The sequence below is a fragment of the Leucoraja erinacea genome, chromosome 13 (genome assembly GCF_028641065.1).
Source record: "Leucoraja erinacea ecotype New England chromosome 13, Leri_hhj_1, whole genome shotgun sequence".
Taxonomy (NCBI): Eukaryota; Metazoa; Chordata; class Chondrichthyes; order Rajiformes; family Rajidae; genus Leucoraja; species Leucoraja erinaceus.
Genome location: NC_073389.1, coordinates 3661484 through 3686361, shown reverse-complemented (window position 1 = coordinate 3686361; position 24878 = coordinate 3661484). Strand labels below are relative to the sequence as shown.

At 42.8% G+C, this 24878-nt stretch overlaps 1 protein-coding gene across 1 annotated transcript in view; it reads left to right on the top strand.

Annotated features, from left to right (window-relative positions):
• Window positions 1–24878, top strand: part of gsk3ba (glycogen synthase kinase 3 beta, genome duplicate a) — a 141949-nt gene that overhangs the window by 91071 nt on the left and 26000 nt on the right. Inside the window, exons 4-6 of the mRNA XM_055644300.1 lie at window positions 152–262; window positions 17348–17478; window positions 20414–20520. Of these exons, the coding sequence (XP_055500275.1) occupies window positions 152–262; window positions 17348–17478; window positions 20414–20520 (349 nt within the window). The remainder of the gene's footprint in view (window positions 1–151; window positions 263–17347; window positions 17479–20413; window positions 20521–24878) is intronic.

The window sequence follows — 24878 nt, the reverse complement described above, 5'->3', positions numbered from 1 at the left end:
CAAACAGCTACTGTAATCGCTTAGAATATGTAATCACCTATATTCAACACTGGATAATTGATGCAGTGAAATGGGTACAAACACAGATTGAGGCAATCTTAAACGTGTTATTTACAGATGATAATTGCAACTCTTTTATCTCCCTTTCCAGAAAGATGAAGTGTACCTCAACTTGGTGCTAGACTATGTTCCGGAAACTGTGTACAGAGTTGCCAGACATTACAGCCGAGCCAAGCAGACACTCCCGATGATTTATGTAAAAGTAAGAAATGTAACCTTTTTTCATTTGTGTCAAATTGCTTTTTGTAGGGGTGAATAACTCAGTCAATTCTCCTTGCAAGATAATGAGGGGTTTATTTACACATTCACTAACTGGAAAGTGTGCAGAGAAGATTTAAGAGGATGCTGTCAGGACTAGAGGTTCTGAGCTATAGAGACCGGTTGAGTAGGCTGGGTCTCTATTCCTTGGAGTGCAGGAAGATGAGGGGTGATCTTATAGAGGCGCATAAGATCATGAGAGGAATAGATCGGGTAGATGCACAGAGTCTCTTGCCCAGAGTAGGTCTATCGAGAACCATAGGTTTAAGGTGAAGGAGAAAAGGTTTAATAGGAATCTGAGGGGTAACTTTATCACGCAAAGCGTGGTGGATGTATGGAACAAGCCAACATTTAAGAAACTGTTAGACAGGTGTATGGATAGGACAGATTTGGATGGATATGGACCAAATGTAGACAGGTAGGTCTAGTGTAGCTGGGATATGTTGGCCGGTGTGGGCAAGTTGGGCCGAAGGGCCAGTTTCCACGCTCTATGACTCTATATGTCTGACGGTCCACGAGGAACCAAAGTCTCTTTCAAAGAATACAAATGTTATTGTCGACCTAAGCTAGAATGGAGACTTCTGAATGTGAAGGTTGAGAATGATTATTTTATTGCTTATATTAATGATAAATTATACTTTTTTAACTTTTGCCAGTAGTTGCAGTTCTTACACTTTTAATGTTTTTTGTTAAACTTGTTACTTTGCCACTGAAGGCTGTGGAGGCCAATTCAATGGTTATTTTAAGACCAAGCTAGATCGATTCTTGCTTAGTACGGATGTCAAGGGTTATGGGGAGAAGGCGGGAGAGTAGGGCTGTGAGGGAGAGATAGATGAGCCATGATTGAATGGCGGAGTAGACTTGATGCACCGAATGGCCTAATGCTGCTCCTATCACTTATGACCTTACTTGTTTTTAAACACTCAGTGAATATTTCAGCCTACCTTTTTGACCATGGCAATAATCGCAGAAGGTCACTTGCATACTTAAAACCCTCATCGTACATTGGAAAACCATTGCATAAGAGTCGAGAGTGTTTAATTGTCATATGTACCAACAAAACAATAATTAAATTCTTACTTACAGCAGCATAACAGGCCTATAAACACAGGCAGTACACAAAAATAATAGATAATAAACTAAAATTCAATAAATGAATAGCCCATAATAGATTACTAAATTTGCAGGAAATAAGATTTCTGTTTAATTTCTGGGATTCCCAGTCCTATTTATCCCTCTCTATACTATCCTTTGTGAGCAGCAGTCGGTGTCTAGGGGTTGGTCAGAGTGGTCATTCATCTTTATAATGAATTGCGAATATTGGTTATTGTAAATGTGGCCAGAGCAGTCAACAACAGCTCTTTCCAGGGAGTGAATATTTTAGCCAACAAGTTCTAAGTATTGACGTATCACTGAGGTCCCTGGCTTTCACCTAGCATTTTAAGTAAGAAATATCAATTTAAAAGTGGCTGCTATTTTCAGTATTTCTATTCTGGGATCTGATTAAGCAACATGGAAAATCCAGTGCAAAAATAATATCAAAGTACTCCGTGCATACAGTGTGTTTGGGACTGTGCATTTTATTGAGTAATTAACTACTTTTCCTGGCACGGAAAGGTATAAAAAGAACCCTGAAGCCATTTGTAATCTGTGAATGCTCTCAAGTTCAATAATAAAAAAAGATGACTTCTTGCCCGGCTAGTTTTTTTAAGAAGAGTTGTTCGGGAATGTGGTTAACCTCTGTGACAAGTCATGAGTTTGCCTTGTTCATTTTGCTGCACATGGTGAATCAAAAAGCTTTCCAAAATGCCGTGCTCCTTGTAATTTGTCTGATTAGGCTGCAAACTCAATGGCTGAAAGTTTCTCCACGAGTTTACTTCAGTTATATTTAAATCATATTTTTCTGGTTATTATTTTTACTTGGTCAAATTCAAACTAATTTCAATTCAGAATTTGATTTATACACAGTTTAGATAGTTATTATTGTCATATTATTTTAAGGGGATAAAGGGGAAATCCTTTAGGACCGAGATGAGAAAAAAAAAATCACACAGAGAGTGGTAAATCTCTGGAATTCTCTGCCACAGAAGGTAGTTGAGGCCAGTTCATTGGCTATATTTAAGAGGGAGTTAGATGTGGCCCTTGTGGCTAAAGGAATCAGGGGGTATGGAGAGAAGGCAGGTACGGGATACTGAGTAGGATGATCAGCCATGATCATATTGAACGGCGGTGCAGGCTCGAAGGGCCGAATGGCCTACTCCTGCACCTATTTTCTATGTTTCTAATATTAAGGGATTTGGTGCTGCTTTGCTGTAAACTGTTGGTGTTAAATTGCCTTAGGAATTTGTCTTAATCTGCAAAAACATATAATTGTCCCCGGAACTCTCTGAACTATAAGTCTTCAAATTAAATCCTTTACAAAACAAAATATGGATTAACTTTTAGTTCCTTAAGATGCTTGTTCACGCTTATTTCAAGAGCAGACAATGTTATAAGATCTAAAGCTAATGATGATGGCCTGGAAGCGGTGTGCCAAATTCTTACTTGTATTAGTCACAGAACTAACAACTGGTGATATACAGTGCCCTCCGTAATGTTTGGGACAAAGACCCATCATTTATTTATTTGCCTCTGTACTCCACAATTTGAGATCTGTAATACAAAAAAAAAATCACATGTGGTTAAAGTGCACATTGTCAGATTTTATTAAAGGCCATTGTTATACATTTTGGTTTCACCATGTAAAAATTACAGCTGTGTTTATACCGTCCCCCCATTTCAGGGCACCATAATGTTTGGGACATATGGCTTCACATGTGTTTGTAATTGCTCAGTTGTGTTTAATTGCCTCCTCAGGGTTCTAAATTAATGGTTGCCGGTTGCCAATGGCCACCTAAAGTCCCATCAGGCAACCTAAAAGCTATGACATTTTGCCCGGCTTGGCCCCCCTCCCTATCTCTCTGTCATTCTCCGTCTCCACCCGCCATCCGTGTCCAGGCCGCAGAGTCTCCGCTCTCTGGCCGCTCCTCATCTGCTGCCACGGCCGACTGCCTTTGCACATGCACACTGCCATGGCCATCACATCATCGGCCGCCCTGCCAATGCACACTGCCACGGCCAGTGGTCGGCGCCGGGCACTTTCTCCCTCCCTTTGCATTGTGGGCGGTCTGGCAGCCATTGCTGTCTGGTCGCCGCCTAGCCGCGGCCACTGAAACCCAACGCAGAATCACTCCCTGGAGCTGGAGCAACTCCCTGGTGTTCTTGCTTCCTGGTTTCCTGGTCCTCCAAAAATATTCCAAATGGAATTTAAACTGGAGGTGGTGGAGGGTGGACTTAAGCAAAAAAAGGGCTTTTGGGGGAAAAAAGAGTTACATTAAATATAGTAGCGTCTGGTTGGGTAACTATGGTAGTGAGAAGACTATTCCATGCTTTAATTGTGGGAGGGATCTCCATGGAGCAGCCAGCATCTCTGGATAGAAGAAGTTGGATGACGTTTCAGGTAGAGACCTTTCTTTAGACTACCTCTGGCTTTAGTGTTTTTAGATTAATTTTAAGATACAGCGCGGAAACAGGCCCTTAGGCCCACCGAGTCCACGCTGACCAGCTGATCACCCGTATACTAGTTCTATCCCACACATTAGCGACGTAAGTCAAGAGTGTTTTATTCTCTCACGTCCCAGTTAGAACAATGAAATCCTTACTTGCAGCAGCACAACACAATATGTAAAATATATATATATATATATATATGTGTGTGTGTGTGTTTATATATATGTATGTGTGTGTGTGTGTGTGTATATGTGTGTATATATATATATATATATATATATATATATGTATGTGTGTATATATGTGTGTGTATATATATATATATGTGTGTGTGTGTGTATATATGTGTATGTATGTGTATATATGTATGTACGTGTGTGTAGGTAGGTAGGTACGTGCGTAGGTAGGTAGGTACGTGCGTATGTAAGTGCGTATGTACGAGTGTATATGTGTGTATACATATATATATGTATACACACAATTTCCCTCCTGGGATTAATAAAGTTCTATCATATAGTATCGTGTGTGTAGGAAGGAACTGCAGATGCTGGTTTAAACTGAAGATAGACACACAAAGCTGGAGTAACTCAACAGGTCAGACAGAATCTCTGGACAAAAGGAAAACCTTTTGGGTTGAGTCCTAAAAAGGTTCCTGCACACCTTTGGAATGTGGAAGGAAACAGGAGCACCCGGAGAAAACCCATGCGATCAAAGGGAAAAGGATCAAACTCCGCACAGCACCCATATTCAGGATCAATTCTGGGTCTCTGGCAATTATAGGCAGCAACTTTATTGCCAATGTACTGCCCCATAGTCTTGAACTGAATTAAAACATACAGTAGTTGTAAAGGGGAACATAGCGTCACTTAGAGATTTAAGATTGAAAATGGATAGTTTTGGGGTTTTTTTTAGTAACCAAAGGTATCAATGTATAAATCTTTTGTATGGTGAAAAGCAAAATATAGTGGCACAGCTGGTAGAGCACAGCTGCCTCACACACCAGAGATCTATGTTCGATCCTGTCCTCGGCCACTGTCTATGTTGAATTTGCACATTCTCCTGCAAGCGTGTAGGTTTCCTCCCACATCCCAAAGACGCATTGACTTTAAAGGTTAACTTGTCTCTGTAAAATTGCCCCTAATGTGTAGGGAGTGGGTGAGGAAAGTGGGATAATAGAACTTGTGTGAATGGGTAGACACAAAAGCTGGAGAAACTCAGCAGGTGAGGCAGCATCTTTGGAGTGAAGGAATAGGCTATGTTTCGGGTTGAGACCCTTCTTCAGACTGATGTCGGTGGGGGGGGGGGGGTATAGAGGCAAGTAAGGAAGAGGCGGTGACAATAGGCTGTGGGAGAGCTGGGAATGGGGAGGGGAAGGAGGGAGAAAGCAAGGAGTACCTGAAATTGGAGAAGCCAATGTTCATAACGCTGGGGTGTAAACTACCCAAGCAAAATATGAGATGTGTTCCTCCAATTTGCGGTGGGCCTCACTCTGGCCATGGAGTAGGCCCAGGACTGAAAGGTCGGATTCGGAATGGGAAGGGGAGTTGAAGTGCTGGCCACCAGGATATCAGGTTGGTTATTGCGAACTGAGTGGAGGTGTTGGGCGAAGCGATCGCCAAGCCTGCTCTTGGTCTCACCGAGGTTGATGATACGCTGAATAATCCAACCACATTTTTGTTTGGAAGTGGAAAGAAATAATAGAAACTGCATTCATCGTAACGTGTAAAAAGAGTTGAGATACTGTATTATAATTTTGCTGCATGTCATTGTGGTATATATCATGTTTTGATTGGTGAATATGTTTAGTTTGTGACTTTATTTGAAGCAGAAATAATTTGTGAATGCTTCAGTGAGCATAATTCCGACTGGCAAATACCGAGCACATTATCGTACGCGTCATGCATACCGTCTTAAGGGCCTGTCCCACTTTCACGACTTAATTCACGACCTTAAACGACATAAAAAAATCAAGGGAGCAGGAGCTTACGACCTTATACGACTATGTGTACGACCTCCTACGACTATGTTGAAAACCTCCTACGACTATGTTGAAGACCTTCCACGACTGTTGAAGACCTCCCACGACTATGTTGAAGACCTCCTTCGACCATGTACGCTTTACTGCTGTTTGCAGTAGACCTTTTAGCAATGTTACAAAATTTTGAGATTTTAAAAATCAAGTCTGCAATTTATCCCATCAGATAAAGCATAACAACAAGTTTAATTTGACACCAAATTCACTTTCATATCTCAAGTATTAAAAAAGTTATGGCCATTTTCATACTCGGAAATTAGCATCTTGTTCCCTATTGTTTTTCAATGGACATTACAAAAAAGCTGTGATCTTGGATAGTCAAAAGCCCGTAACTTTCTTAAGAATTAAGAGAACTGAATGAAATTTTCACCTATCATAGATTGAAGCATTCTGAAAAAATATAAAACAATCTTACTTGGATGACATGAAATTAAAGCATATAATTAGCTAATTACCTAATTGTAGCTAATTACAAAATTGACCGATGTGACAGAAATGGTAATAAGCAACCAGACTGCCTTGAAAATTCAAAAATGTGATATTCTCAAGATCAGAACTTTAATATTATTGTATAATATGCTGTAAGTCAGTTATGGATAGGTAAATAAATTACAATTTCTAGCAAAAGACCAAGTCTTTATGGAGAAGATCAGCTGCTAGCTGGTACATTGGCATATCATAATCAGTAGCATCATCATACTCCTCAGACTGCAACCAATAAGCAACTCTGTACACGTTGTTTTTCCTCAATTTTTCAATTTTAGAAAAAAAGGTAGAGATTATAAAGTTAAACGCTAAAACAAATAGTAAATACTAAAAAAGAAAATCATGTTTAATCAAAATTCAATTACTAGATATAAACATCTATCCATTTCTTAAATAGCCTAAGTGTCCAAAGATTATTCACAAATAATTCACAATATAACATGATTTTTATATCTAATTTACATTAATTTATAGGCCAAATGGAAGGAATTTAGTGTTCAATTGCTGTAAATAAATGCCCATTTAAATCGGCTTTCTAGTGGGTTCCTGTGAACGCGCTGGTTTAGAACGTTCACATCGCGCTGGATTAGTGCCCTCAAATGCCGAGAAAAATACTGCGGGATATAAAAAGCCCAAAATGAACTACTCGCTATAGAAAACTTTATAAACAGGGTTATATACACGCCCCATTTAATGTAAAAATAAGGTACATACCTTTAATTGTTTGCTTTATAAAACCCTGGGGCTGCGAGAGGTTGCGAAGTGAGAGAGTGATTTTAAAATTATTATAACTATTATTCGAGGCCTATAAAACTAATAATACCTTTTGCGACCGGGTCTTGCAGCGATTTTTCGTTAATGATTTACTAGGCTGAACATCTGCGATTAGAACAGCCTAGTAAAAATCGCGTTTTAAACCCGCCCCCTCCAAACAGCGCCAAAATCGCGGACATGGCTTTGGGCAGATTCCCAATGACGATTCAGGTAGGTTTTGTAACATACCTAGACCTTTTGCTTCAGTAGCCTATTAAGAAAGGCAGAAGGGGAAGCACAAGAAGAGGTCTCAATGGGTGAATGGAGATGATGTAATGGACTGTCCCAGTACACCAGATGACTGGACGAGAGTGGAGCTGGGCTTTGACAAAAGATGGAGCATCTTTGCCCTGTTGTTTTAGTTTATTTCAGTTTATTTTAGTTGTGTATGTATGGGGGGGGGGGGGGGGGGGGGGGGGGAGCAACTTGTTTTTAGTCTCTCTTCCTTCGGGGGGGGTTGCAACCTTTTCTTGTATCCCCCGTCTCCATCTGCGCTGAGACCTAATGGCGGAGCTGGCGGCCTCCAACTGGGACCGACCTCGAGGCTCTGGAGGCAGAGCCAGGACTTACCAACGCAAGGCAAGGCTGGCCGACTTCAGGTCTGTTGTGGACGGGGCGACCTGAATTCGGAGGCTCGGCTGCTGGGCCCAGTGGACGACAGTGTCGGGAGCTCGCAGGTCCCAGGTTGGTGACGGGTTCTCCGGAGCTCCCGCAACAACAGCTTTGTCCGCTGTACTGGAGGGTGGTTTTGACCACCCCGGGCCGCGGAGTTTGAACCGGGACGTTCGCGGAGCACGGATTTGGCCGCGGGACTTACTTACCATCACCCGGCGGGGTCACCGCATCGGAAGCCTGGATCACCTCAACGCAGAGGGCGAACAAGGAGGGAAGAGACAAGGACTTTTGCCTTCCTTCACAGTGAGGAGGTGCCTGGTAGACACTGTGGTGGATGTTAAATCACATGCATGGCAGGTTTTTATTTAGGGTTGTGCCCTCTCCCTGCGCTGCTGCATTTTTGGTGCCATCTCTAAAACGCAAGTCTCCTCTCCAAAAAACTCTCCAGCTATGAATGAACATGTCTTGGGGTGACAGAGGTGATGTTCTGCTGTTTAAATAACCTTTTTTTTCTACTGACCTTTTGTTCACCCTGGAGCTATTACCTTCGAATGCCTCTGACCACCTACAACCTACCTACGACCTACCTACGAGTAAAAAGTATTGATTTTTTACATGCTGACCTTTTTTTAAACTCGTGGACATTTTTCATCAGGCTAGAAAAAACGCCGCGACCAACTTGATGCCATGAGTACCTACGACTAGCGTCATGACCTGCTACGACCTCGTGACGACCATGCTGCGAGTATGAGTCGAGGGCAAACTCGGCAGAGGTCATGAATTGGGTCATTAAAGTGGGACAGGCCCTTAAAACGACCACCTAAACTGTCATTTGGCAACCGAAAAATCTGCCTAGGTTGCCCGGCTAAGTGAGAGCCCTGCTCCTTAATACAGGTATAAGAAAGCTCTCAGCACCAGGTCTATCCTCCAGTCTTTCCATCACCGTTGGAAACTTTTGTTGCTGTTTATCAACATGAGGACCAAAGTTGTGCCAATGAAAGTCAAAGAAGCCATTATGAGACTGAGAAACGAGAATAAAACTGTTGGAGACATCAGCCAAACCTTACGTTACCAAAATCAACTGTTTGGAACATCATTAAGAAGAAAGAGAGCACTGGTGAGCTTACTAATCGCAAAGGGACTGGCAGGCCAAGGACAGCTGATGACAGAAGAATTCTCTCTATAATAAAGAAAAATCCCCAAACACCTGTCCGACAGATCAGAAACACTCTTCAGGAACCATGTGTGGATTTGTCAGTGACCACTGTCCGCAGAAGACTTCATGAACAGAAATACAGAGGCTGCACTGCAAGATGCAAACCACTGGTTAGCCACAAAAATAGGATGGCCAGGTTACAGCTTGCGAAGAAGTACTTAAAAGAGCAACCACAGTCCTGGAAAAAGGTCTTGCGGACAGATGAGACGAAGATTAACTTATATCAGAGTGATGGCAAGAGCAAAGTATAGAGGAGAGAAGGAACTGCCCAAGATCCAAAGCATACCACCTCATTTGTGAAACACGGTGGTGGGGGTGTTATCACCTGGGCATGTATGGCTGCTGAAGGTACTGGCTCACTTATCTTCATTGATGATACAACTGCTGATTGTACTAGCATGAATTCTGAAGTGGATAGACACATCCTATCTGCTCAAGTTAAAAAAATGCCTCAAAACTCATTGACCGGTGGTTCATTCTATAGCAAGACAATGATCCCAAACACACTGCTAAAGCAACTAAGGAGTTTTTCAAAGCTAAGAAATGGTTAATTCTTGAGTGGCCAAGTCAATCACCCGATCTGAACCCAATTGAGCATGCCTTTTATATGCTGAAGAGAAAACTGAAGGGGTCTAGCACCCAAAACAAGCATAAGCTAAAGATGGCTGCAATACAGGCCTGGCAGAGCATCACCAGAGATGACACCCAGCAACTGGTGATGTCCATGAATCACAGACTTCAAGCAGTCATTGCATGCAAAGGATATGCAACAAAATACTAAACATGGCTACTTTCATTTACATGACATTGCTGTGTCCCAAACATTATGGTGCCCTGAAATGGGAGGACTGTGTATAAACGCTGCTGTAATTTCTACATGGTGAAACCAAAATGTATAAAAATGGCCTTTATTAAAATCTGACAATGTGCACTTAAACCGCTTGTGATTTCATTCTATTACTGATGGGTCTTTGTCGCAAACATTATGGAAGGCACTGTATATACTTAGCTTCACAAAAACAACATGGAAGCACTTACTCATTGCACAGTGCACTACCTGGCAAGATATGGTGCGATTAACGTTAGTCAAACCTGTGGCTTCCCTCTTTTCTTGAGTTGCCGACCCATTGTCCCTCCTCACAAGTGTTGGCTGTATGTCATGTTTTTGTGCTGTTCCATGGTTCTGTAAAGTGTTAAATCCAATTTCAAAGACCCATCTCCCTCTATTCCTTTCATTCTCTTCTAAAGAGTCAATACCACATAGAGTCTTAGAAACATAGAAAATAGGTGTAGGCGCACGCCATTCAGCCTTACGAGCCAGCACCGCCATTCATTGTGATCATGGCTGATCGTCCCCAATCAATAACCCGTGCCTGCCTTCTCCCCATATCCCTTGACTCCACTAACCTCTAGAGCTCTATCTAACTCTTAAAATCCATCCAGTGACTTGGCCTCCACTGCCCTCTGTGGCAAGGAATTCCATAAATTCACAACTCTATGGGTGAAAAAGTTTTCTCTCACCTCAGTCTTAAATGACCTCCCCTTTATTCTAAGTCCATTCCAGGTCTGACCCATTTTGCCAATCTTTGACTCAATGCAGCTGAAGTATTAGTTGCTGCAGTTCCATCTCCATTCTGCATTTCCCATGTGTATAACATCCTAATTATTTGTGCCAAGCCAGTTTGGTACAGATGAACAGAGGATTTATCGCTTCTGACAAATTGTAGTAAGATCTCCACTCCACTTGGATCTCAAAATTAAGCCTCAAGTGAGGGAGTTTAATTGTCTTATGCAAACCTCTTCTAACCATTGTAGTGGCCAGTTGTTCTGTCACTGCTGAGACCTTGGATGCCATGGGGATTGATTGAATTGAAAGGAACAGAAACAGAAACAAGCCCTTTGGCCCACTGAGTCCCCACTGACCATTGATCACCCATTCACCTTAGTTTTTTTGTTATCCCACTCTCGCAACCACTCCCTAAACACTAGGGCAATTTACAAAGGCCAATTACCCCATAAACCACTATAAACCCACTGACTCCCATGGCTATCTAGACTACTCTTCTTCCCACCCTGCTTCCTGTAAGGACTCCATCCCCTACTCCCAATTCCTCCATCTACGCCGCATCTGCTCCCAGGATGAAGTGTTCCACACCAGGTCATCGAAAATGTCCTCATTCTTCAGGGAACGGGGGCTCCCCTCCCCTACTATAGATGAGGATCTCACTAGGATCTTTTCAATACCCCATAACACTGCTCTCTCTCCCCATCCCCCCCCCCCCACTCGTAACAAGGTCAGAGTCCCCCTAGTCTTCACCTTTCACCCCACTAGCCGTCACTTACAACAAATAGTCGTCTGTCAGTTTAGCCACCTCCGATGTGACCCCACCACTCGCCACGTCTTCCCAACCCCCCCCTGTCTGCTTTCCGCAAAGACCGCTCCCTCCATAACTCCCTGGTCAATTCTTCCCTTCCCTCCCGCATCACCCCCTCCCCGGCCACTTTCCCTTGCGACCACAAGAGATGCTAAACTTGTCGCTTTACTTACCCCCTCGACTCCATTCAAGGACCCAAGCAGTCGTTCCAGGTGCGACAGAGGTTCACCTGCACCTCCTCCAACCTCATCTATTGCATCCGCTGCTTTAGATGTCAGCTGATCTACATCGGTGTGACCAAGCGTAGGTGATCATTAACCAACCTGATCTCCCGGTTGCTCAGCACTTCAACTCCCCCTCCCATTCCGAATCCGACCTCGCTGTCCTGGGCCTCCTCCATGGCCAGAGTGAGCACCACCGGAAATTGGAGGAGCAGCACCTCATATTCTGCCTCACCCGCTGAGTTCCTCCAGCACTTTTGTCAACCCATAAACCCTGTTGGCTGGGTGTGGATCCATTGTTTCTTATCTCATTTCACTTTGTCACGTCTTAGTAAATGTGAGCTAACATCCCAATTCATCACTTCTACTTAATGAAACTGAGAGAAGGTGACATTGTGATAATGTCTCTATTCTCACGCCCGGACTGGAGCCATCAATCAGTGTTGGACATTTATTCCTTCAATTATTGTCATCAATGTCCATGCTTGTATTTTCTTAACATTCTTGGAGAACTTCACCGACTACTGATGATAGTGGTACGTGGCAATCTCCAGAGATTGGTTCAAACTGAATATTGTCCATTCATGTTTTCTGCGATGGGTTTTTTTACAACCCTTTTGAAACCAGAGATTCCACTTGGTTGCGCTGGGTTACTTTTGCTGCACTGAAGGTGCTGTTGTACAATTGATGCAAGAGATCAGAATTAGAACTGCACTACATTTTTCCTACGTTCCCTCCAATCCTTTGTGTTGATTTTTCAAAGTATGGAGTTGAAAGCAGATTCTTCCCTTGAAATGAGCCATACTTTCCAGATTGAATTTATTCAGCTATCAGTTTCTAGTTAAAATGAATTGGTTGGTGCCTTTGCTTGGTGTGTTTATGGATGTAATGTTTGCAGTTTTTTGTAATATCTGCACTCTATTTGGAAACGAACAAGAACATTCTCACTCGGGTGTCCTCCGCATCTGATTCTAAATTTTCTTTTAGCCAATGCAAATTATTTGTCAAATCATAAAGGCTGTTTGCAGATTTTGATTCTATTTTATATTATATTTTAATATATTTTATATTAAATTTATATTTTTTGCAACTATATTTTCCTCTTCAGTCAGAGTGGCAGGTCTACATTTGCAATTATCCAGATAGCTGCTTTTAATTTTAATTCAAGGGAAAAAAAACTAAAAATAAATGAAAGTACATGATTCTTCAGTAAACTATTGAGATGCATCACATTCTGTTCGTGCAATCTCACGCAATATATGGTGACCGTCCATGTCAGTTCAATGCATTGCTGTGCCAAAGTTCATTATTTGTCTTGCTTTAATGCCAAATAGATTCCTTGATAGCATAGTTGTGTTTAGATGCAGATTTCAGCGTTGAAAGTAGTATAAAGGAAATGGTCTAAGATGCACAATTCACCGTCAACTGGCACAATTTATACAGAAGGTTTATTTTTAAAACAGGAAACATACTAGATTGTAATGGAATTGTAAATCAATGATGTGCATCAGTTGTGTGGAGTGCCAGAGAGACAAACTGAGTCACTTCAGGCTACAGTCTGAAGAATGGTCTCGACCCGAAATGTCACCCTTCCTTCTCTCCAGAGATGCTGCCTGTCCCACTGAGGTACTCCAGCATTTTGTGTCCATTAACATGAATGTAGAATCCCAAACTTTGGCACAGCATGATCCAGTGTCTCGAAGCTGTGATTCTAAAAGGATGGAGGTTTCCCCTTGGGTTTCCTTTGATGTTTGTTTCTTCCTCCTCAGCCATGATCATATTGAATGGCGGCGCAGGCTCGAAGGGCCGAATGGCCTACTCCACCCATTTTCTATGTTGCTATGTCTATGTGTGGTTGGTTAATTGGCTACTGGAAATGACTCCTTGGTTTAACTAAATTGCAAAAGATTTAAGGAAGAGACTGTACGGTGAAGGAGAATAGCATTGCTCTCTTGGGGGGTTAATGTGGTGCCCAAAGATCTGAATGTCTGCTCCTCCTCAAGTCTATAAACTCAAAGTCTGCTCCAATTATGTACTCCACATGGAGTCTAACAGAGAACTAACTTCCTGAAGCTCCCAGGTAAATCTGTTGGGTTAGATCTGAATTGGTTGAGTGATTGCGCTCATTTCAGTGAAGTGTGATTTACATAAAACCAGGTGTCTGAGTCAATTTACTGAGTGATTTTGAAGTGGGCAACAAGGGAGGGTAGGGGGGTGGGTGAGGTTAGTTGCACACTCCAGTGGGTATTTTGGCACTAGGTTGCAACAGGAGGCACCTAGTGCTGGATCCACCCCATCCATCTACTGCCTTGCTGACCTTTCCATTCCTGCTTTGGACAGCTCTCTCTGGATGGATCTTGATTAGAAGAAGGGACTATTGGCTATTGCTGTAACACTTATTGCAACAGCAACATAGAGGGAAGTCCTGAAGCATGGGAGGATGGTGAAGAGTTTAGGGCCCTCCAGTTGTGCATCCATTTGTGGAAGTCATTTTCTCTTAAGACAGCAATGAGTGAGACTTTCCTGTGAGACGTGTACAGTTTTATTGAAAGGAATTTGATTATGTCTTTTATAAGATGATGCTACCAAAATTTATCATGGGATTAAAAGGTCAGTTTAGGAATTTTTACAGTGGTACAAGAGAATTGAGACGATGGGTAGAGTTGGCAGAATGTGATTAGTGACACCCATAAGAAAAAATATTTACACCTCAACTAAGGGGGAAGGGGGAAACTGCTTTTCTCAGTGACTACCTGGTCAAGGATTCGTCTTTCTTCCGAGCTGCATCTGCACCCCCTCCTCGCGGCCTACATCTGGATTGGCGCAGCCTTTCCTGCTGGAGACCGGCCAGAGCTTCAGCAGCGGCGCAGCACTAAAGTGCCATTGCGGAGTGGGCGATGCCTTACCGGGGTCGCCGTGTTGGAAGCTCCGGAGTGCTGGGACTGCTGACTTTAACACCGTGGAGCTGAGGTCTGCGGAGCTTCCAGCCGCGGGCGGCGCTGACTTTAACAACGCCGGACCCTGGGATCTTTCGCCGAGGATTACTGTGTGGAGCCCCGCCCAGCTCGGCCGGTGGACTTCGGAAGCCGGTAGGAAGTGGCTGATTCGGAACTCCAAGCCGCTGAGAATGCTCTTCCGACGCCGGAGTACCATCATCCGGCGAGAGGGCCTGAAACATCAGGCTGCTGTTGCGGCGACTGTGGAGGCCTCAAATAGGCCCCGAGCACGGGTGAACATAGAGGAAGTGGACTGAACTTTTATTGCCTTCCCTCACAGTGGGGAAACTTTGATTCATGTTAAATTCTATCGTGCGTTGTGTTCTTTTTATTTGTATGGCTGTATGGCAACCCAAATCTAAGTGATAATAAATGTAAATTTGAACTAGTTGCTGTCTGAGAGAACCAACTTCCACGAATTAGAGGATGTACTACCAGGGAGTATAATATTAAAAATATAGAACCTGGCCTTTATGAACAAGGTTTGGAATCACCTATATAGACCAGAGATGTAATTTTTTTTTTGACAAGCATTTCTGGCAAAGCCAAATATATGTAGTTGGGTAACTTTTTTTCTCAATTAACTTTATGTATTATTGACAACGCCACCATTTTAATGGTCACCTTTTTTATTCATAATGAAAATGGTGGCCTACCCCTTTGAAATATACGCAGAGAAGTCATGATGGTTTAACAACTGGCTTATGCAGAACTAGGGAAAAGTATGAAATCATTATTTCACATATTTCGACTGGGATCCACTGACAGTTGGAATGGATGAGCAGAATTAGATACGCACCAAGATTGGTGTTGGAACTCTGCCGTGGGTATTCTGGTTTGGTTTGAAATGTAAATAGGAATGGGATAGAATTAACAGCAAAAGTGCTGAGTTGTAGCGAGAATGGTGACTTTAGGTATAATAGAGGCTGCCTCTAAACCAAGGCTGGATGCTGGGCAAACTGTTTGATAGTAAAAACACTGGCACAGGTCAAGAGGTTTTGAAGAAGTGGAACTGGTGTCATCAATGTGGATTTAGTGACTGGTTCAGGTGATCTCAACATTGGCCAAGATGTGATGTAATATAAAGGGGTTGAGCTTCAATCTCCAGGACTCCCAATTGAACAGAGCAAGTGATTGAGGAGGTAACCAGTTAGCGACAGTCCCACCCTAACAGGAAGACAATAGACAATAGGTGCAGGAGTAGGCCATTCGGCCCTTCGAGCCAGCACCGACCGCCATTCAATGTGATCATGGCTGATCATCCCCAATCAGTACCCCGTTCCTGCCTTCTCCCCATATCCCCTGACTCTGCTATTTTTAAGAGCCCTATCTAGCTCTCTCTTGAAAGCATACAGAGAACCTGCCTCCACCGCCCTCTGAGGCAGAGAATTCCACAGACTCACCACTCTCTGTGAGAAAAAGTGTTTCCTCGTTTCCGTTCTAAATGGCTTACTCCTTATTCTTAAACGGTGGCCACTGGTTCTGGACTCCCCCAACCTCGGGAACATGTTTCCTGCCTCTAGCGTGTCCAAGCCCTTAACAATCTTATATGTCTCAATAAGATAACCTCTCATCCTTCTAAACTCCAGAGTATACAACCCCCAGCCGCTCCATTCTCTCAGCATATGACAGTCCCACCATCCCGGGAATTAACCGTGTAAACCTACGCTGCACACCCTCAATAGCAAGAATGTCCTTCCTCAAGAAAAGCCTTGGGAGTAGGATGGAGCAGGAAGAGTTTTATTTTTACATTACTGTAGAGGTAGTCATGTGTTTCAGCAGGGAAACATGTTATTGAAAAGCTGGCCACGGATTTGGATGCCCCCTTCTAAGCTCCTCAGAAGGTAAAGGGTAGTTAGCTTTGGCCTCTGGTAACTAGATTGCTCTAGCTGACATCATCTAACAACTCCCTGCAGACCAAGTATGAAACCTGGAACTTGACTTGTGACTCAGATCTCTGCCTTAACATGTAACAAGAGTTTTGTAATACAGGGTCAGACCCTTAAACATTTATTGGTTACCTTAATCTGACATCAGAATGGCATGCAAGTGATTGCACAAGATGAGCGTGCACGTATTTTAGCTATTCATAATCCACTTTGTTGACATTAAACAAAGTCTGCCAGTTTCCTGGCTGAAACGATGAAGTGTTTGCCTTTTCTCATACTTAAAAGTTGCAATATGTTTACAATTGCATTTACGTTAGCTCGTTACTCTTCAAGTATTTCAGAATGCTATGGTGGAACCTAGTTTAAATTATCATTCCCTTAGCCGACTAGTTTTAGTAGCCCAGGAATTATTATGCTCCAGTCCAGAAGTGATATGAGCCTGCAAACCTTTGAGTAAAGAAAGTAGACACCAACAAAGACCTGCCATACCATGTTTTAACTCGTCAATCTATTAATTGCGATTCTGAAGCCGTTCTGTCTAAGGTGCCAATTTTCATGCGTTAATCTGTGGCTTAACCTGCCATTCTGTTGTAGATGTAAAGAATGCATGTCTTTCATGTGGATATTGGTTGCCAACAACATAAGGTATTGGATATTCTGGCTGCTCTTTTGTCATTAGTGGGATGGTGCTCTGTAAAAACTGGCAGTCATATTTTGCTTTTATATTTGATTATCGGCTATTTTGAGCAGTCCTGCAAATATATAAATGTATTTTTTAACCATTCTTCATTAACAAATTGTACTAACATATTAATTTTTGAATTTTTTTAATAGTTATATATGTATCAGCTGTTCCGGAGTTTAGCATACATCCATTCCTTTGGAATTTGCCACCGGGATATCAAACCACAGAATCTGCTGCTTGATCCTGACACAGCTGTGCTAAAACTTTGTGACTTTGGAAGGTGAGTAATTGAAATGCTGTTTTTGGATTGCTGCATTACTCCACAAATGTTCAGTAACATCTCGCAAAGTCTGACTCCTACCAACCAGACGTGGTATGGGAATGCTGCCACTTGAAGGATTCCCTCCAAGGTCTACACAAACCTGAAACATATTGTCGTATTGCCTTTACCACTGTGTGTAAGCTCTGGAACTCCCTTCCCTAAGCTTGGGAAGACCTTCATTATAAATACATTAATTCACAGAGGTTGCTTTGTGCCACCTTACTATAGGCAATTAGTAGGCCAATACATTGTGTACTAAGTACCAATGCAGATGAGAGGGGATCTCATTGAAACATATAAGATTGTTAAGGGCTTGGACACACTAGAGGCAGGAAACATGTTCCCGATGTTGGGGGAGTCCAGAACCAGGGGCCACAGTTTAAGAATAAGAAGTAAGCCATTTAGAACGGAGACGAGGAAACACTTTTTCTTACAGAGAGTGGTGAGTCTGTAGAATTCTCTGCCTCAGAGGGCGGTGGAGGCAGGTTCTCTGGATGTTTTCAAGAGAGAGCTAGATAGGGCTCTTAAAATAGCGGAGTCGGGATATGGCCGTTCTGTTCCTTCTACTGCGATACCTTTTGCCCGAGGGCAGCAGAGTGAACAGTCCGTGATGGAGATGTGTGGAGTATTTTATAATGCTGTTGGCCTTGGACAAGCAACGTTTGCACGTAATGTCCCGGATTGAAGGAAGAGATGTCCCGATGATTTTTTTCAGCCGTCCCCACCACTCTCTGCACGGATTTCCAGTCGGAGGCTTTGCAGTCCCCAAACCAGACAGAGATGCAGCTGGTCAAAATGCTCTCTATGGTGCCCCTGTAGAAAGTGGTGAGGACGGGATAGGTGAGGTGAGCTCTTCTCATCCGGCACAGAAAGTGCAAACTCTGCTGCGCGCTCTCTTAACTAGTGATGCAATGTTTTGTGACCAGGTCAGACTGTAGGTGATCTGCACCCCCAGGAACTTAGTGTTACTGACTAACTCCACATCATGAACAGGAAAGATTTAGAGGGACATGGGTGAAATATGGGCGTGGAGCTGGGCTAGATAGTCGGCTTGGACATGTTTCTATGCTGTATAACAATAGGTTGATATTCATCCTCTTTCTTCATCTCCCCCAAACATTCCAGATAAAGCTACCTGTTAATATTCCATTTCTAGAGTTTGACCATTGGCAAGTTGTGTCCAGAAGTGCATGGAACTATTTTAAATCTATGCACCAGGCATTCAGCCCAAGTTTTCCCTTTAACTGTTTAGCTTAATTGTCACATGCTGCATTACTTTGTGGCCTCAAGTATGCATTTTCACAGAAGATCATATTCTAGGCACTTGCACATTAAGTAAATATTCCTGAATTTTGTAAGTAAAAACACTCCTGTGCTTACTCTGTCAAACCCTTCCATTTTAAGGACTCCTTATTAGTTGAATTTACTTAGTTACAGTGAATCACATTCCTGGAGGGCAGTGTAGGCAGGTTCACTGGATGCTTTCAAGAGAGAGCTAGCAGATAGGGCTCCTAAAAATAGCAGAGTCAAGGGATATGGGGAGAAGGCAGGAACGGGGCACTGATTGGGGATGATCAGCCATGATCACATTGAATGGCGGTGCTGGCTCGAAGGACCAAATGGCCTACTCCTGCACCTATTGTCTATTGTCCATTGGACACTTGTCCAGCACTCTCTGCTGCTTGATTACTGACTTGCATTACATGGAATGTATGTATCAAAGAATATGATCTGCAGAAGTAACTTTCTTTTCTCATCTGGCCTCAATTTAATTTAGAACTTGTTGGAGGAGGTAGTTGAGGTACGTACAATAACAACATTTAAAAAATATTTGGACAGGTACATGGATAGGAAAGGTTTCGAGGGATTTGGGCCAAATGTTGGCGAATGGGACTCGTGTCGATGAAGCATCTTTGTCGGCTTGAGCAAAAGGGCTGGTTTCCATACTATACAACTCTAATTTAACAAGGCCCTTTATGAAAACATTTGCATCATTATTCACAAGTTAGTGGCAGAAAAGCTTAAAAGCAACTTGTTTCCTCGTTCGGTGGTTCGGGCTATACTTTCTAATAAAAAATAAATAGCTACGTTTTTTGGCGAAAAATGGTTTTGCGACTTCAAACATCCATATTTAGTACATGACTCAATAGCAGAATGTGCTGCAGTATTGTATAGATAGATAGATAGATAGATAGATAGATAGATAGGGAATTTGTTATTGATATCTTGTTTGGATCTATGCTATTCTCCATTTTGTGCTGACACAGGAATCTAAAGCAGAAAAGAAAATGCTGGAGGAACTCAGGGTCAAGCAGCATCTGTGAAAGAAGAAAGGGTAAAGGCCCTGACCCAAAATGTCAATTGTCCATTTTCCTCCTTAGATGCTGCCCGATCTGCCGAGCTCCTCCAGCACTTTGTTTTTTGCAAATGCTTTCTGACATTTGCATTGACTTAAGTAAATCAGCTCTGGATTTTGCACCAACAAGAGAACATGAAATACATCAGCTCATGCTACCTGTGCCCTCCTGTAAAAGTTAAAATCTAGGTGTTAGCACCAAATTTGTCCTAAGAGCTTGTGAAACTTCTTGCGTTCTGAAACTTTGGACTTGGCAACTTGCATGTGCCACCTGATGTGAAATATAAGAAGATATTTGTAGCCCATACAGTAAAATAATGTTTAGAACGTTGTATCTGTGAACTCTAGGTGAAATAGCAGACATTGAAGATAAACTCACTTGTGCTCATCCGTGTGATTGTAGAGGTTATGTGTATTTAAAAATTGACCTGTAAAACTACCATACAGTATTTTGATTTTAATATCTAATAGTTAGATTGTGAATTGTTTATTTTGGTTATTTCCAGTATACTTTATTTCCTTAAACTTTCATTTCAGTGCAAAACAATTGGTGCGTGGTGAACCAAATGTTTCTTATATCTGCTCACGGTACTACAGAGCACCGGAGTTGATCTTTGGTGCCACCGATTATACCTCCAGCATAGGTAAGTTGTGTTATTTTAATAATTCTCTACGTATTTAGCTACTTGATGTGCAACTTCAACCGTTTGTTCTTGCTGTAGTATATGATAGAATTTGCTGCAAGATGAAAGTGAGACATTTATTTTTGATCTATTGTTTAAGGTTATGCTATTCTCCATTATGTGGCAAATATTGTTTTTCTAACCTGTATCCTGCACTTTGAAGGCACTATGATAGCCCTGATCTCTACAATGGGTCGCTTTGAAGTATTTGAAGATCAAAAAGCTATTTTATTCACTGGAAATCTGAAATAAAAGCAAATATTCTGCGGCGGAGAGACGCAGAGTTAACATATCAGATCATTGACCCTTTGCTAGTTCTGAAGAAATACTAACCTGAAACGTTGACTCATTCTTTCTCCACAGATGCAGCCTGACCCAAAGCCTTTTCCAGCATTTTGTTTTCTCTTTAACTTTGAATTGTCCTACTGTGTATTTACTGGACTGCCAATGTCAATAAAATAGTACTACCGCTACCACTAAATGAAACCAATTCATTCTTCAGTGTTAGTTCAAGGAACCCAAGGAAAAAGCATCATTTTCTGCTAACTGAATGAGTGGTAAATGGCGTGGGCAATGTTGAAATGGTGAATGAACTTTGAAGTAGTATAGGATGTAAGGATGTTGTTGTAACAATTGTGGCAGTGTTACCAATTTCAAAAGCAATAAAAAATCTACTTTAGCTGCAGAGGCATCCACGCTGCTGTATTCATTTGTAAAAGATGCCCATAGATTTGCTTTTGGAAGAGGAGGGGGCTTAGGAATGTGAGTGCAGATTTAGAAAAAATTAATTCTACTCTAAAAAGAATTGTCTTTGAGCTGATGGACCATCTGATCCAAGAGGAAAGTTGATTTGTGATAACACCAGGCACTTGCTCCACAATGGGACGTTCTGACTTCACCTCTTCTGATGTTAAACTTTCAGAATTTACAGTCAGCAGTCAGTCCCCTATACTTTCTGCTGGCCAGAAATTAGATTGTAAATCCCATCACTTGGCTTGCATTAAACAATGCATTAGGCGGCACAGTGGCATAGAAGTAGAGTTGCTGCCTTACAGCACCAGAGACCTGGGTTCGATCCTGACTACGGGTGCTTATCTGTCTGGAGTTTGTCCGTTCTCCCCGTGACCTACGTTGGTTTTCTCCCACACTCCAAAGACATACAGGGTTGTAGGTTAATTGGCTTGGTAACATTGTAAATTGTCCCTCGTGTGTGTAGGATAGTGTTAATAGTGCGGGGATTGCTGGTCAGCATTGATTTGGTGGGCCGAAGGGCCTGTTTCCACACTGTATCTCTAAGCTGAACCAAACTATAAAACGTAAAATGGCTGGCGAAAAATTGACAGCTGATCCAGACGCAGAGTTTTGATGCATTCAGTCTGGGTTCCCTGTTTATTGTTTTTCTGTGCCTTTATTTATAAAGTCCAGGATCCCATATATTTTATTAACTTTTTTTGGTTAGCATGAAGTGAAAATTTCAAAAGATTTATGCAGATCTGCAGAGTTCTGTTCTTCCACCTCTGATAAATTTGTGAAGTTATCAATTTACAAATATTAAATTGTATTATTTGGCACTAGCAGTTCATCATTCCCACTCTCCCTATCAAATATGTATTATCTACAGCATTGAATATAACATCCTATATGTGCCATTTCTTCTAGTCAATTGCAACCTTATTCATTGTTGATGTTTATTGCCTTGTGCAAAGTTTGAAGCCATGCATTGAAGTCTAATCTAGCTAGCTCAATGTTCTGAGGAAGTGCCGACTGTGTCAAACACATGAGTGGCTCGAGAATGATATGGTCATAAGGGATAGGAGAAGAATTAGGTCATTCGGCCCATCAAGTCTACTCCTCCATTCAATCATGGCTGATCTATCTCTCCCTCCCAACCCCATGCTCCTGCCTTCTCCCCATAACATCTGACACCTGTATTAATCAAGTCAAGTCAAGTCAAGTCAAGTTTATTTGTCACATACACATACGAGATGTGCAGTGAAATGAAAGTGGCAATGCTCGCGGACCTTTGTGCAAAAGACAAACAACCAAACAACCAAACAAACTATAAACACAATCATAACACACATATTATTTTACATAATAAATAATGGAAGGAAAAACGTTCAGTAGAGTTAGTCCCTGGTGAGAAAGGCATTTACAGTCCGAATGGCCTCTGGGAAGAAACTCCTTCTCAACCTCTCCGTTCTCGCCGCATGGCAACGGAGGCGTTTGCCTGACTGTAGCAGCTGGAACAGTCCGTTGCAGGGGTGGAAGGGGTCTCTCATGATATTGTTGGTTCTGGAGTTGCACCTCCTGATGTATAGTTCCTACAGGGGGTCAAGTGAAGTTCCCATAGTACGTTCGGCCGAACGCACTACTCTCTGCAGAGCCTTCTTGTCCTTGGCAGAGCAATTCCCAAACCAGATGGTAATGTTCCCGGACAAGATGCTTTCCACCGCCGCTGTGTAGAAGCACTGGAGGATCCTCGGAGACACTCTGAATTTCCTCAATTGCCTGAGGTGGTAAAGGCGCTGCCTTGCCTTACGAGTGCTGAGGCGTGTGATGCCCATGTCATATCCTCGGAGATGTGGACTCCCAGATATTTAAAACGGTTCACCCTATCCACAGGATCCCCATTTATCCTCAATGGAGTGTACGTCCTCGGATGATGTGCCCTCCTAAAGTCCATGATCAGCTCCTTTGTTTTTTTGATGTTCAAGAGGAGGCTGTTATCCTGGCACCAGAGTGCTAGACCAGCCACCTCCTCCCGGTAGGCCTTCTCGTCGTTGTCTGAGATCAGGCCCACCACCACAGTGTCATCAGCAAACTTAATTATTGAGTTGGAGCTGAACCTTGCCACACAGTCATGTGTGTACAGGGAGTACAATAGGGGGCTGGGGACGCAACCCTGGGGCGATCCTGTGCTCAGGGTGAGGGACTTCGATGTATTCCCTCCCATCTTGACTACCTGGGGCCTGGCGGTGAGAAAGTCCAGGACCCAGGCACACAGGGAGGTGTTGAGCCCCAATTCCATTAGCTTCCCGGCCCGTCTGGTGGGGACTATCGTGTTGAAGGCTGAACTGTAGTCTATGAACAGCATCCTCACGTAGCCCCCCTTCTGGCTGTCCAGATGGGAGGGAGCAGTGTGCAAGACCTGGGAGACGGCATCGTCCGTGGACCTGTTCGGACGGTATGCGAGCTGCAACGGGTCCATGTTCCGAGGGAGGAAGGCGTAGATGTGTTTCTTCACCAGCCTCTCAAAGCATTTCATGACTACCGAGGTAAGGGCCACCGGACGGTAGTCATTCAGACAGGCTGGGGAGGCATTTTCTGGTACCGGTACAATGATGGATTTTTTGAAGCAGGCAGGGACCACGGACTTGTCCAGGGAGAGGTTGAATAATGTAGTGAGCACTGGAGCTAGCTGCGTAGCACAGGACTTGAGTACTCGCCCCGAGTATCAAGACTCAAGAATCTATCTATCTCTGCCTTAAAAATATCCACTGACTTGACCTCCACAGCCTTCTGTGGCAATTCCACAGATTAACCACTTTCTGACTAAAGATATTTCTCATCTCCTTCCTAAAAGAACGTATTTTAATCCAGAGGCTATGACCTCTAGTCCTAGTCTTTCCCACTAGTGAAATCCTCTCCACGTCCACTCTATCCAAGCTTTTCACTATTCTGTATGTTTCAATGAGGTCCCCCCTCATTCTTCTAAACTCCAGTGAGTAGAGGCCAAGTGCTGACAAACACTCAACATTAACCTACTCATTCTGGAGTCATCTAGACCGCTGATTGTTTAATTTTTGGATCCTGCCCTATCCTCATACTCAACCTGCCCAGCGGTTTTGCATGCGCTTGAAATATTGGTTCCTTTTGGAATGAATGGAGCCAAGGCAGGAGGGTATTCTGATTATCCTGGTAGATATGAGGACTCAAATTGTGGATCTCTGGTGGAAACAAAAGGAACAGAATTTTAGAATTGATTAGCCTGGTACCTTTTTTTTCAGATGAAAATTTGAGAATTTGGGTCCCAGCTGTAATGATTTTGGGAATAAGTGTAAAGTATCAAGATTATTTCCTTTCTCTAGGTCTGCATTAATTTCCTGGTAGTTTAGGGATACAATAAGACTAGAATAATCTGGCACCCTTGGAATTCTGCTGATGAAGGACTGGCATATCTTTGCTCCTATTGCTCCAATCGATGCCCCAACATGCTTTTGATTCATCTTTTATTCATGTTACACAGTAGCATCAAATGTTTCATTGAACAAGTGAACAACTGTGTGCCACAGGCACAAGGAACTGCAGGTGCCAGT